A 12,621-nucleotide genomic window follows, 5' to 3' on the forward strand; every position below is an offset into this window, starting at 1 on the left:
TCCTTTTTAAGAAAATGATATTGCAATGGACTTGTAAAAATAATTTTATTCATATTACAAAATTGATTTGATGAAAACGACATGTTTGAGTCACAAAGAATCCACTAAATTTTACCGGTTCAATTGCAAGTGATCTAATTAGACATTCAGATTGATGTAGGTACCGATTCATCAAGTTAATGGTCTAACCAACGAGGTTAGTCCAAGTTTAATCAACCACAAGTGGTTGGAAAAAAAAAATAATACATGTAAAAAGTCGTGTCCAACCACTCACAGACAATTTCAATCATTTTTTAAAAATAATTAAGGTAAAATAATAATTTTTCTTCACTAAACTTTAGCAAAAGTTTGTTACTCATACCTAAATAAGCTTTAAGAAGTTTGTTTTTTGTCCTTAAACTAATAAAAATGTCTCATTTTTTTATCTCTAAACTTTAAAATAAATTTTTTTTTCATTCCTAAACTATTAAAAAATTTCATATTTTATTCTTATTTTTATATCTAAAATATGAAAAAAAAAAAAATCTTTACAAAGTTTATGAATAAAAAAAAAACTTTTTAATAAAATTTTATGACCAAAATTATATTTTAGTCAAAAAAAAAAAAATATTGTAAAAAGTTTGTTCTAAGTAACATTACTGAAATTCGAATCCAATATCAAACTCTAAATGCTGATGCGATGCGATGCTGTACTGATTCCTTGCCATGTGTACAAAATCAGATATCGAATTTTTCAGTACCAAGTATCTCCCTACACCTTTCCCATAATTCCTTTCATGTCCTTCCTCCTTTGCCTCCGCCTCTCTCTCTCTCTCTCTCTCTCTCTCCAAACCTGTTGTCTTGTGTGCCTTTGCCTTTGTCCCTCAAAGCTCTGCAAAACCCTGAACCTTCTCTCTCTCTCTCTCTCCCTGTGTCACTCACACTCACTCGGTGCCTTTATGAACTTTTCATAGTTATTTGTATTACTAAGGAGACTGTGAAACTCTCAGCAAAGTTGTACTTTTTTTTTTTCTCTCGTTTTTTATTTTTGTTTTGTTTATCCAAACCACCATTAGAGACCCTTTTGGTTTATTTACCTTTATTTTGCTTTTGAGCCTTCTCTGCTTCGTTCCAAGACTGAAACAACCAAACCCCCTGTTCAGTTTTTGGACTGCTATCTTCCAGTCAATGCGTTTCTTTTCCCTTTTGGCTAAACCCCAATTTGTTTGCTCCACAGATAGAACCATGTAATTTTTTGATGTATACTGCGTTTTTCCTCATAGATATTGAGTGTGGGTGAGTTTTGCTGAATTGGGTTTTGTCTGTTTTGTGTGTCTTATGGCTTTCCTTGACTTGGGGGGGTTAGAGTTTTTGTGAGAACCAAAGTGCCATTTTTCTGTTTTGTGAACTGGGGTTCGATTGTTTTACCTTTTAGTGTGTAAAAAGTTGGGTTTTGTTGAGTATCAAAGGTTTTGTTGCTTGATTTGGGGTTTTTTAGCTGAATGTGATAGAGAAGGCTCCTTGAACTCTTTTGGGGCTCTTTATAATTATGGATGTGAATGATCCTAGTTTTGTGTCTTGGGAGGAGCACATTATAAGGCATGAGCGTGGTAACCGTGTTACTCATTTTTATTTAAAGGGTGTATCTGGGGATGTAGTTCTTGCTGTTATAGGAACTGAGAGGAGTGTAAGACACATGACCTATGTTGTCTCAGATGATTTTATTCAATTTTACGACCTCGAGAGATCTGTCAATGTGTGCAGAAAGTGGCGGGCGAGAAGAGAAGTGGTAGAGTGGCTTGACTCCTTGGTCTCAAGGCATCGTGTGCCATATTCGGATATATCAAGTATGTATTGAATGTCTTACAATTTTTTATTCCTTAATTAGAAATTTGAAGTTTGGGGATCTATATTGAATGAAATCAATGAATAGCATAATACTAGCCTCAACATGTTGTTTACACCTAAATTGTATATATAAGAACACAAGCATTGAGATGCAGGGTTTATGATAGTAATTTGCGTGCATGATCAAAATTTACTGCTTGGGAGAAAAGAAATTTTCTATGATAGTGCAATGTGAAGATTGTTGTTGCTTATCGAATTATGTGTAACATGTTGCTTCCGTACTGACCATTTGTTAACATGGTTAAGTATTTCCACCTTTGGTCATGTTGAATTCGTTCCACCTAGATGTTGAATTATAAATTCCTTTCTATAATGTTTAATCATTGTAGTCTTTGTAGAGTAAATGGTAATTGATTGGAACTTATTGCAAAACTTTACAACAGCATTGATGCTACCAACTTTTTCAAATCTCCCCTTGTACCTCTCCTTTCCACCAAAACTTACTTATAAAAAGGAATTGGTGCAACAAATTGCACCAAATAAAATTTAATATGGAAGAAAACTAGCACTTGGGACACTTAGGTTTATGAATATGAAGTTCATGCAAGATTGTGTTCTACAAAGGGTAACAGTTTTGAAGTTAAAATTGTTACTCCTCAAATTGGTTTCTATGTAAGCTTCTATTCTCAAGTCAAAGCTAACAATTAATATAGTTGTTACCTTAAATATATGATCTGACTGAAAATGCCTTTGATTCTATATGTTATAGTCTCAATGGGTTTCAATATGCGGAGGTTTTTCTGAAACTTTTGGATACATACTAAAAGAGTATCCATGGAAAACTCTGTAAATGTTTGGCAATATCTTGTTGTCACGCACTAAAAGGTGTATACTTGCACTTTTTTCTTTTAATTTACCAAAATAGATTTTACTCATTTATGATTCCCCCTTTCTCACATGCATGTGCATGTGCAAGTGCACACCGTTATATGTTATCTACTGGCATGGTAAGTATTTAGGAGTAATAACTCATCATTTTTCATGAGTAACCGTTCATAGTGGTACTTTTTATTATTGGTCTTAACTTTATATTTTGAATGAATGTGGCTAGTCAGGCTGGAAAAATACTATTATAAGACCAATATGTTAATTTAGTATACCTTTTAATTAAGATTGGAGTGATCCTTTATAGATTTGGGATTAGAAGATAGAAATTAACTTGATTCTACACGTTAGAGATGCTATCATTTTAAGATAATATTTTGTATTAGGATGGGAATAGGTCATATTTTCTTTAAAATTCATTATACTCCTATGGCTCAGAATCGATTTCAGGGGTTGTAGTTTCTTTCTTAGCTTCAATTAAAGTAGTATCTATTACGATGATCTGACTTTGAACCACCAAGTATAGATTGTTATTTTAAGAGAAGTTTTGTGTCATAAGAAACACTTAATACTTGTGTGAAAAAAAATTTAAGTCAATTTTATCAGACCATCTTTTGAGAAAGAGAGGTTGGTATTTGCATGTCTGACTATGTTGATAGAATCATAAGCTCTTCTTGCCACCTCACCTTCTTCTTTTACTTCTTTGATTTTTAAAAAACCCAGCGCACCCAACTCAATTGAGAGAGAGAGAGAGAGAGAGAGAGAGAGAGCGGTCAGCCAGTTATATTGTACCATCTTTCCATGTATGAGTGGCTGGTGTTACATGTCTGTGTATTTGCATGCTCTTATAAGCTCTTGCTGCCACGTCCTTTTCGCCTTCGATATTTACAAACCACTTCATCCACTTTTGAGAGAGAGAGAGAGAGAAAGATTTGATGAGTTTGTTGATAGGATCCTCAAGCAGCAACAACGAAGGGGGTACAGTAGCATACCTTGAAACCTTTGTCAATTTTTCTTCATGCTTTGCATTATTTCTTTTCAATTGTTTATAATTGTTACAGATCCAACTCCTTTGTTCCTAAATCTATAACTTCAATGCCTTTTTTTTTTTCTCTTTGCCTTCTCAATTTAAAGCCTCAACTAGATCTCCACCTTTCATCATTTGTGAATTTCAAAATGCTAATTATGCTGGCATTTTACTGCATCTGTTAAATCTTAGGAATTTTAGTTCACACCAGCAGTGAATTTCTGTCCAAAAATACCAATTGACATTATGGCAATGGATTCCATGGGTTGATTAAACAGAGTCTGTATGGTGAATCATGAAATTTACTTGTCTAGAAAACTGTATGATTGGGTTAACATGCTGTTACTCTAGTTTAAAGCATATGGGAAGTTTTAGTTCTTTAAGAGTTTTTCTAGTTTAAACTGTCTTAGAGTCTTTTCTCTTTAAGAGTGTAAGAGGAATGGCATTTTTACTTTATATGAGAATGGTTAGCTGTTGTATGATTTACTCTTGTGATTGTTTTTACTATATTTGGGAATCAATTATTTTTTGTTTGATTTAACTATTGTTTGACATATGCAATTACAAGTTATGGGAAAGGCAGAAAATTAATTTAGTGTGGTAATCATGTGATGAAATGGAATGCAGGGGTGGAAAAAATAAGGGGGAGTCACCTGAGATAGTTTGGTCATGTTCAAAGGAGAGCGACTAATACACCAATGAGAAAGAGTCAGTTGATTCAAGTTTAGGGAATGAAAAAAGATAGAGGAAGAAGACCAAAAATACAATTAATAGAAGTAGTAAAAAGGGCATGTCAATTAAGGAAGTAATTAAGGGTATGACTTCAAATAGAATGGCGAAAAAGAATACATGTGATCTATCATGATTATTTTGTTGAGAATTCATAGCTGATCCCAAAAATTTTGGGACTAATGTTTGGTTTTTGTTGTGGTAGTGGAGCAAAATAGAATAGCCTTTCTTTAGTTTCTAATTCCTATTTTGTTTTTAGAAACTGATTACCAAGAGATTACAACTAAGAGTTTCCAGTTAAAGTAGGTATTATTAATTGAACCAGGAATCATTTGCGTTATCGTTATAGGATATAATTTTTTTTCTTTTTTCATCTTTAGAATAAATTATGCATGTTTAAAATAATTGTTTACAAGTATTTAAATAGCAATTACAATATATTTATCACTGTCTGTTTTATCCCATAAGTCCAATATCTTTGGAACGAGAAGGGCAGATATCTCTCTCCAAAGTTTTGAGCTCCCCCATTTGCCTAACACTATGCATAGATAGATGGTTTAGTCTTGAGTGGGCTTGTTACCCTTATGATAAGCAGACTGCTTATTTTTTTATTATTCAATTGAAACGGAATCAAAACATGCTAAGGGATTCAAATTGGCCAGGTTGGATCTTGGGTTGAACCAGGGGCCCCTTTACCTTTCCACTTGCCAGAAATGTATGGAAGCATTCTATGATTTATAAGTTGTTGCATTCCTAAGTTTTCGCTTCTTTTGGTATTTAATTGTGGGCATCACACTTGAATTTGTGCATTGTCTTCTTGTCACATTATTATATTTACATATATCCATAAACTTAAGTCATGAAATCAGTCTTCAGTGGATTATCTGTGAGTGAAGCTTTCTTTCCATTATTGAAGGGGAAGATTTTGAAACAATATTAGTATATGTGAAACAGATACACCAACAGACTCAAGGCAAGCTTTAGGATCTCTTGAAGTATCAATGGCTGGGCGTAAAACATGCTTTCCCGATCATATGGTATCCATTTACTGTAGTTTGTTATCTGCTTCTAGATTAGTGCATGTTCTTTATTATGAAATTTTGAATTCTCATAAATCCAGGTTCCAAGGAAACTGAAAGTTCAAAATTCAGACATTGTATGGTCTGGTGTTGCTTGGATCTGTGCCAAACAGCTAAAGCACTACCCAGCTTTTGACAGGAATGGCACCACCATAGCTGTAAGCACCAACACATTGGTTGTTTCTACATTTATTAATGGTCTTGCCCTTGTTAAGTGGTGTTACAATTTCTCTCACTTATATTTAGATTCTCAAGAATATCATTTTTGTTTTTTTTTTTGTTTTTCCTTGATTTTTCCCTGATGTGCAGGTTCATTCATTTGTATTTATTATGGGTGAAGAAGGACAATATCTTGGTTACTTGGAAGATATTTATGAAGACAAGAAAGGACTCAAAAAGGTGAAAGTGCGGTGGTTTCTCCATAATAAGGAAGTTGAAGATTTAATCCCTCAACTTAATCCACATCCAAGAGAAGTTTTCATCACACCTCATGTTCAGGTGATCAGTGCTGAGTGTATTGATGGCCCTGCAACGGTGTTGACTCCTAAGCATTATGAAAAATTTGTGTCTGCTGTTGCACCTACTTCTCCTGGAATCCACATGTGTTTTAGGCAGTTCAGGAACAATAAGATCAAGCCCTTCACTCTTCCTAAATTGTGCGGGTATTCTAATCAAGCAATCCTCTCTTCCTTAGATTGTTCTCTTGTGCCCAAGCAAAAACTTAAGCGCCATAAATTGCATGTGGAAGATGAGGAAGAGTTTGCACATGATGATTCCGTAAGGGTGGGTTCTAAGAGGAACAGAAGTCACAAGGAGCATCAAGGACCTGTAACTGGTTCTTCTGGTGTCAGAAATTCACTCCCTAGGAATCAATTAACGAAGTGTGAACCAAATTATCCAAAGTTGAAATTAAGATTTTCAAGGAAAATGATGGGAATAAAGATCGTTGAACCCCAGGTCCAGTGTCCTGTTTCTTTTAAGGTTGATGAGAAGATAGAACTGCTCTGTCAAGATAGTGGCATTCGAGGCTGCTGGTTTAGGTGTAAGATCTTGCAGGCATCTGAGAAGCGTCTGAAAGTTCATTACAATGATGTCCAGGATGCAGATGAAAGTGGCAATCTAGAGGTAAATTCTCCATAAATTTAAGCTCTGAATTTTCCTTGGCTTTCATTGGGAATGAAACATAGGTTGTGGCAGAGGCAAATATTGGTAGAATGCCTATTCTTTTCTTCTTCTTTTTTGTCTTTTTTTCTTTTTTTCTATTGGGCCCCACCTCAGTACATACACAATGAAGTTTGATAACATAAATTGGATGGTAAGCAATTAGGCTGTTAACGCTATACTGATGGTTCTGTTAATTGTTTATTGGTTGAAGTAATAATAATTCTGATGATTGCCAGCCTATAGAACCAGAGAGAGGTGGCCCATCCCAGCAATTGGTTTGAGCATGTGCATGTGCATTAAATGTTTCCTTTCAAATAAAGAACTAACCAGGAACAAAAATAGAATTTTATCATTTTTTGTTAATATGTAGGAATGGGTCCTTGCATCTAGAGTTGCAGCTCCTGATAAATTGGGCATGAGATGCTCAGGCCGCTTGACAATTCGGCCAAGGCCTCCTGAGGATTTTACGGACTGTACGTTGGAGGTTGGCGCAGCAGTTGATGCATGGTGGAGTGATGGCTGGTGGGAAGGTGTTATAACTGGATTTGACACATCTGGAAATGATGCTGTGCATGTTTACTTCCCTGGTATATTTTAATTTAGCAATATCTGATGCATTTAAACTTAATTTAATCTTGCCAATGAGCTCTAGCTCAACTGGCACCTCCTCATCTTACAAGTGCTAGGTGGAGGGTGGGGTCGTGGGTTCTAGACCCATTGGATTCGTGTGTAACATACCAATCGGAAAAAAGTTCGACTTTTCTTGTGACATTGTATGGGGGGGTGTACATGGGCTTATTGACCTGCTAATAAGTGATGAATAATGTTATGGTTATACCCATCAGTTGTTATGTTGACTTACATGACCTATCCTGTGATATTAGGCGAAGACAAGTTTCTTAAGCTCAAGAGAACGAATCTTCGAACTTCCAGAGATTGGGTAGGGAACAGATGGGTTGATATAAAACCGAAGCCTGACATACTCAGCTATTTATCTGAAAATGTCAGTCCTAGCTTGAAGCTCTCGATGTGTTCTACTTCAGCTGAAGCATCTGAGTGTGGTGGCTCTGCATTGTTGGAGCCCAAAGTTTTCACAACTCCCAAACTTGAAGCAGTTGAAGAAGACAAGCAAGCATCACCCAATTTAGCCATACACAATGACCTCCTGGAAAAAATGAAGGGGGTCAATTTCAGTAAGCAATCTTGTAGCGATGATGAGGATGAAGATGGTGACAATAACAATAATGGTGATCTTGATTCTGCCAACCAGAGATGTGATTAGCAGCTGAAGCCATAGCAAGTGGTCACTTAATGGAATTTACGAGGCAGAGAGTTTTGACGTCGAAGATTGATCCTTAAAGTTGGGTTCTTTCTTTGTGTAAATTTAGGTGCATGACTGTTGGTATAGGAAAACAGAAAATTATGATTATCGAGTTTTCTAACATTAGGCGAATTGGCGGTGTATAGATATCTGATAGGTTTAAACATGGCGGGGATGAAAAGTAGCATTATAGATGTAAGCAAAGTTTAAGGTCACTAATGCCAGGCTAGGCAGACAGGTAGTTCAATTCAATTATAGGACTACAGTGCTTTAATTTCCACCCGCAGTTTTATAGTGCAAGTATAGTTCTGAACTTTCAACTGTAAAGTTATTTTAGTATGGGAAAGAAATTAAAGGTTGTGTTATTTTCAAAATTGTCCTCTCTTTCCATGTTCTTTTTTCTAGGATTAAAAAAGGAGAGAATTAAGGAAAGATGGTTTTGATATGGAGCAGAAGTACTATTTTTTTGGTGTGGGAAGCAAAGGTAGTTTCATGCCTTAGGCCTTCATGGGCCTGTAATTTTGCGGTTTCATCAGTACTCCCAACATGCAAGAATCTTCTTATTTTTCAAGAAGTGTTGTGTGTTGTATTCTTTGTGGCTTTAAAATTTGTAGCTTTATTTTTTGATTCTCTCTCTCTCTCTCTCTCTAATGGAAAATTATCTTACGAGATAATCTTAGAAGACATCTCTCACATAACATGTGGGATCTACATGTGTTGTGAAAGAGTTGTCTTAAGAAATTGAGATACTATCTCAACGTTGAGACCCGCTTACTCTTTTAGGCTTTTATTGGATGAAGATTCTCAAATTTTCAATCCAAATTCATATATAACTTGGGTAAGGCCCATTAAATTTTCCCTGTGCAAAAATTGACCCATGGGCTTGGGTTAAGGGTCTCACAAATATTTCTAGAAATAAATTCTATTATGGTATTCAAGTTTCCCACTTCTGATGCTGCAGTTCCTCCGGGGAAAGCAGTTCTTTTGGATTATTTCTATCCCCTCTTTGGTCAGCGGCTTAAGTGTATATATTTGGGATGTCATCGCTTCATGTATTATAATATCTCTGTATTATAATGTCATGAGATATTATAATACATGAAACATACCAAATCTATATATATATATATATATATATATATATATATAAAAGTTGGGCTTAGAAGTTATAGTTGTGTCAAACAGAATCGAAGCCGTGGGGGGGTGGGGGGGAGAGGGGGTAGCTGCCCCCCTGACCTGCCCTTGAATTTGTATATAATAGTATAATATTTTTTTGAACCATATAATAGTATAATATTAGAGTTTGATATTAGAAAGCCTAAATTGCCCCTCTACACATATAAGAAAGCATGTTTCTTTAAGGAAAAAAAAAAAAAAAAACTATCACAATAATAGTTTTCGTCTTTTCCTAGTGGGCCACTTAAATAGTTAAATTCACTATTATAGAATTTCTTTGCTTCTCACATGGTCACAGTATATAGTACAAACTACAAACTACTAGTGTTTTTTAGACATAAAAAAGGTAAATGATGAAAAAATTGAGATCACCTTCTTTTTGTGTGTAGAGCATTAAAAAAATCTACTTTGTGTTCTTTCCATTCAGGATGTAAACCACAATATATGATTTAAATTTTTTTTAATGACCCACATTTATGAGGTGATGTGCTAATTTGAGGAATGTTGTGAAATTGCTATGAATTTTTATAGTGTCTTTAACATGAATCATATTTTCTTCTAATTTTTCACAGTTTCGTACTCTTTTTATAAATCTAAATTTTAACTACTTAAACAAATAAAGAAACATATGCTTAATTCTATAAAAAAATTTAAAAGAATTCAAGGCACTAAAACATTAATACAACTTTATAAGTATATTATTATATTTTTAACACTCCTACATTAATTTATTTTCTCAATTTATTTTAATTTCAACATTATGTATTTATATTATTTTATTATTATTATTATTTACTATAGTTTGATTATTTTTGTTTTCTTTATTTGAATGATATGAAATATATAAATATATATATATATATATATATATATATATATATATATAGACACACACTTGTAGTTAATTGAGCTTATGAAGAAACATGATCATAATAATGAGTATCGAGGTGTCATTTAATCTTGCCCTCCCTGAGTTGAAATCCAGGCTCCGCCACTGGTACCAAGTGTCTACACCAAATTACAGTAATTTTTAGATAAAAAACAACATTTTATTTGTTCTTATTAATTTCTTTGGATAAAATAGCAATAGTTGTTTTAACAAAACATGCAACCTACAATAAGTGTTTTCTAAAATTTCAAAAAGAGATTAAATTTAGTAGGTTGGTACCATACAACTACAACCTACAATTGTGTCTATCTTAAATATTATCAACAAAGCCTAAAATCAATAGGATAGTATTAGCTATAAAAAAAAGATAGAATTTCAAAAAATAAAAATAAAAAAATACACAAAAGCAAATAAGATAGAATATCAATAGAATAAATATGCATTGTTAATTTTTATCATGTGACTACCCCTTTTTTTTTACTACATAATGTCATCTTTTTCCTAATAATCAAGTAAAAAAAGAAAGCATTTGATTTACAACTACAACTCTAATTGTGTCTATCTAAAATGTTATCAACAAAACCTAAAATCAATAGGATAGAATTACCTACATTAAAAAAAAAAAAAAAGAAGATAGAATTTAAATAATAGTAAAAAAGAGAGATTAAAAATACATAAAAGCAAATAAGATAGAATTTTTTCTTTTTACTATGTTTCTTTTTTCTTTTCTTTTTTGGGATAAATTGCATCTTATGTCATCATTTTCCTAATAAATAATAATAAAGTAAAAAAAAAATTATTTGATTTTCACTTAAACTTTTTCTTTTTGTTTATATCATCTTCATCACAACCTAAAATTCTCTCTATATATACACACAATGTTTTGGTGTATTATTCTTTCTGCTAACTACCTTACAATTATTTTCTATATTCTTCCCTTCTCCTCTCTACCCTACCTACAACCTTGCAAGTATTTTTTTCCTTTCATCAAATTGAATAGATTTTGTGTATTTGTTGCCTTTTTATTATATACTATATGATTTTATCAACAAGTTTTATAGATAGGCTGAAATTCTGTCCGCATTTACGAATTATGTTGAAAATATAAACTTATGTTTCTCTTAATCTCATAGTCATCGCACCTTTTAGCGTTTTTTTTAGACGTCAATAAAGCAAGCAATATATTTGTATAATTTATTTTCTCATCACATGATTATTTGTTGTTGACATCAATATTTTATTGTGGATTTAATTTGTTATAGTTTTTGTTTGGTACTTTGTTCCATGTAATCTATCTTCTTTAAAAGCAAAATTTGCTATCAACATTGTCAATGCCGGCCCAGAACGGAAACCGTCAAGCCTTCATTTGACCACCCGCCGTGGCAACGCTCCCACATGCGCGAGGCCCATTGGAGGCCCCTCTCAATGATTTTGATTGGTTCGCGCAGAGTTTCGGGTGCTCTCTCTCTTGGTGGAGGAAGGTAGGTCTACCTTGGAGGTGTGATAGGAATCTTGGCCAAATTTTAAGGATTACCAAAGGTAGATGAAGTTGCCACCAATCATTGGGTTTTTCTAAGGTGTGATTGGTCACCTATTTCTAGTTGATTTTAAGAAGAATGGCATTTTTCCTAATCTAATGTGGATGGCAAAAAATCTTAATTCTAGAGTTTGGAAGTTTGGTTACATGTGGGGAAGGTGTTAGGCACCTCACAACGTTTGACTAAGGATAGTCATTTGTTTCGATAAAACCTTCATTTTCGGAGATTGGCAGTAAAAAAACATGATTTTTGCATTGGCTTTCAGGGCTTTGCATGCATAGGGGCTTTGAGGTTTAGCTTTTGAATGGGTGTGGTCCCAATCTATGCTTTCCTAAGGCATTCGGGCAAAGTACCAAATTTCCATGGCAAAAATTCGACAACATGTCACCTTACTTTCGTGGCAGAAATTAGGCATCGCTTTGTCTTAGGTGACACGGACTGTGACAATCACACCGGAAAGGGGCGAGTAGGTATATATATATATATATATATATACATACATCATGCACAATGCAAGCACACAGAGTAGGAAAGTAAACAGGGGTCACCATACTCTAGAGATGAGGACGAATGGTACATGACATGATATACCTAATACAACCCATCTAAGAAAAAAAGGAGGGAGGAAGGAAGGGGGTTTATAAGAGTACAAAACCAAATGGGAGAGGCTAAACTCCTAAATCTACTTAATATAGCTATTTGGCTTATTTCCACATGCTCGCTTGGGAAATCGTGCCCTAGCTTCATGCTTCCTCGCTCCATATGTGTACATGTAAAGACAAAGACAAGAAAACCAAAAGACAAGCAATGGAAGGAAAAAAGATGCAAAGAGCATGTGAAAGAGGCATAAAACAGATAAGCATGATAGACATGGAAAGTAAAGAAACAAGAAAGCAAGCAAACAAGCAAGAAGGCAAACAAGTAAGAAAGCAAACAAAAGGTGGTGTCCACGAGGGACAAATGTAGGTTTGGATCGAATGTCCATA

The 12,621-nt window shown here is 34.1% G+C and overlaps 1 protein-coding gene across 3 annotated transcripts; it reads left to right on the top strand.

Annotated features, from left to right (window-relative positions):
- Positions 1 to 788: 788 nt before the first annotated feature.
- LOC126726910 (uncharacterized) lies at positions 789 to 8,397 on the top strand. Of its 3 annotated transcripts, XM_050432326.1 has the most exons (7): positions 789 to 1,826; positions 5,097 to 5,183; positions 5,423 to 5,505; positions 5,589 to 5,705; positions 5,857 to 6,672; positions 7,082 to 7,298; positions 7,596 to 8,397. In XM_050432326.1, exons 1-7 carry the CDS (start codon positions 1,529 to 1,531, stop codon positions 7,991 to 7,993), a joined length of 2,016 nt encoding a protein of 671 aa, XP_050288283.1. In that variant the 5' UTR covers positions 789 to 1,528; the 3' UTR covers positions 7,994 to 8,397. The 3 variants fall into 3 exon arrangements, with proteins under 3 accessions (XP_050288283.1, XP_050288284.1, XP_050288286.1); XM_050432327.1 differs by lacking the exon at positions 5,097 to 5,183 and having other exon boundaries at positions 791 to 1,826; XM_050432329.1 differs by lacking the exon at positions 5,097 to 5,183 and having other exon boundaries at positions 1,678 to 1,826; positions 5,409 to 5,505.
- The last annotated feature ends 4,224 nt before the right edge of the window (positions 8,398 to 12,621 follow it).

Source organism: Quercus robur, chromosome 5 (assembly GCF_932294415.1).
Source record: "Quercus robur chromosome 5, dhQueRobu3.1, whole genome shotgun sequence".
Taxonomy (NCBI): Eukaryota; Viridiplantae; Streptophyta; class Magnoliopsida; order Fagales; family Fagaceae; genus Quercus; species Quercus robur.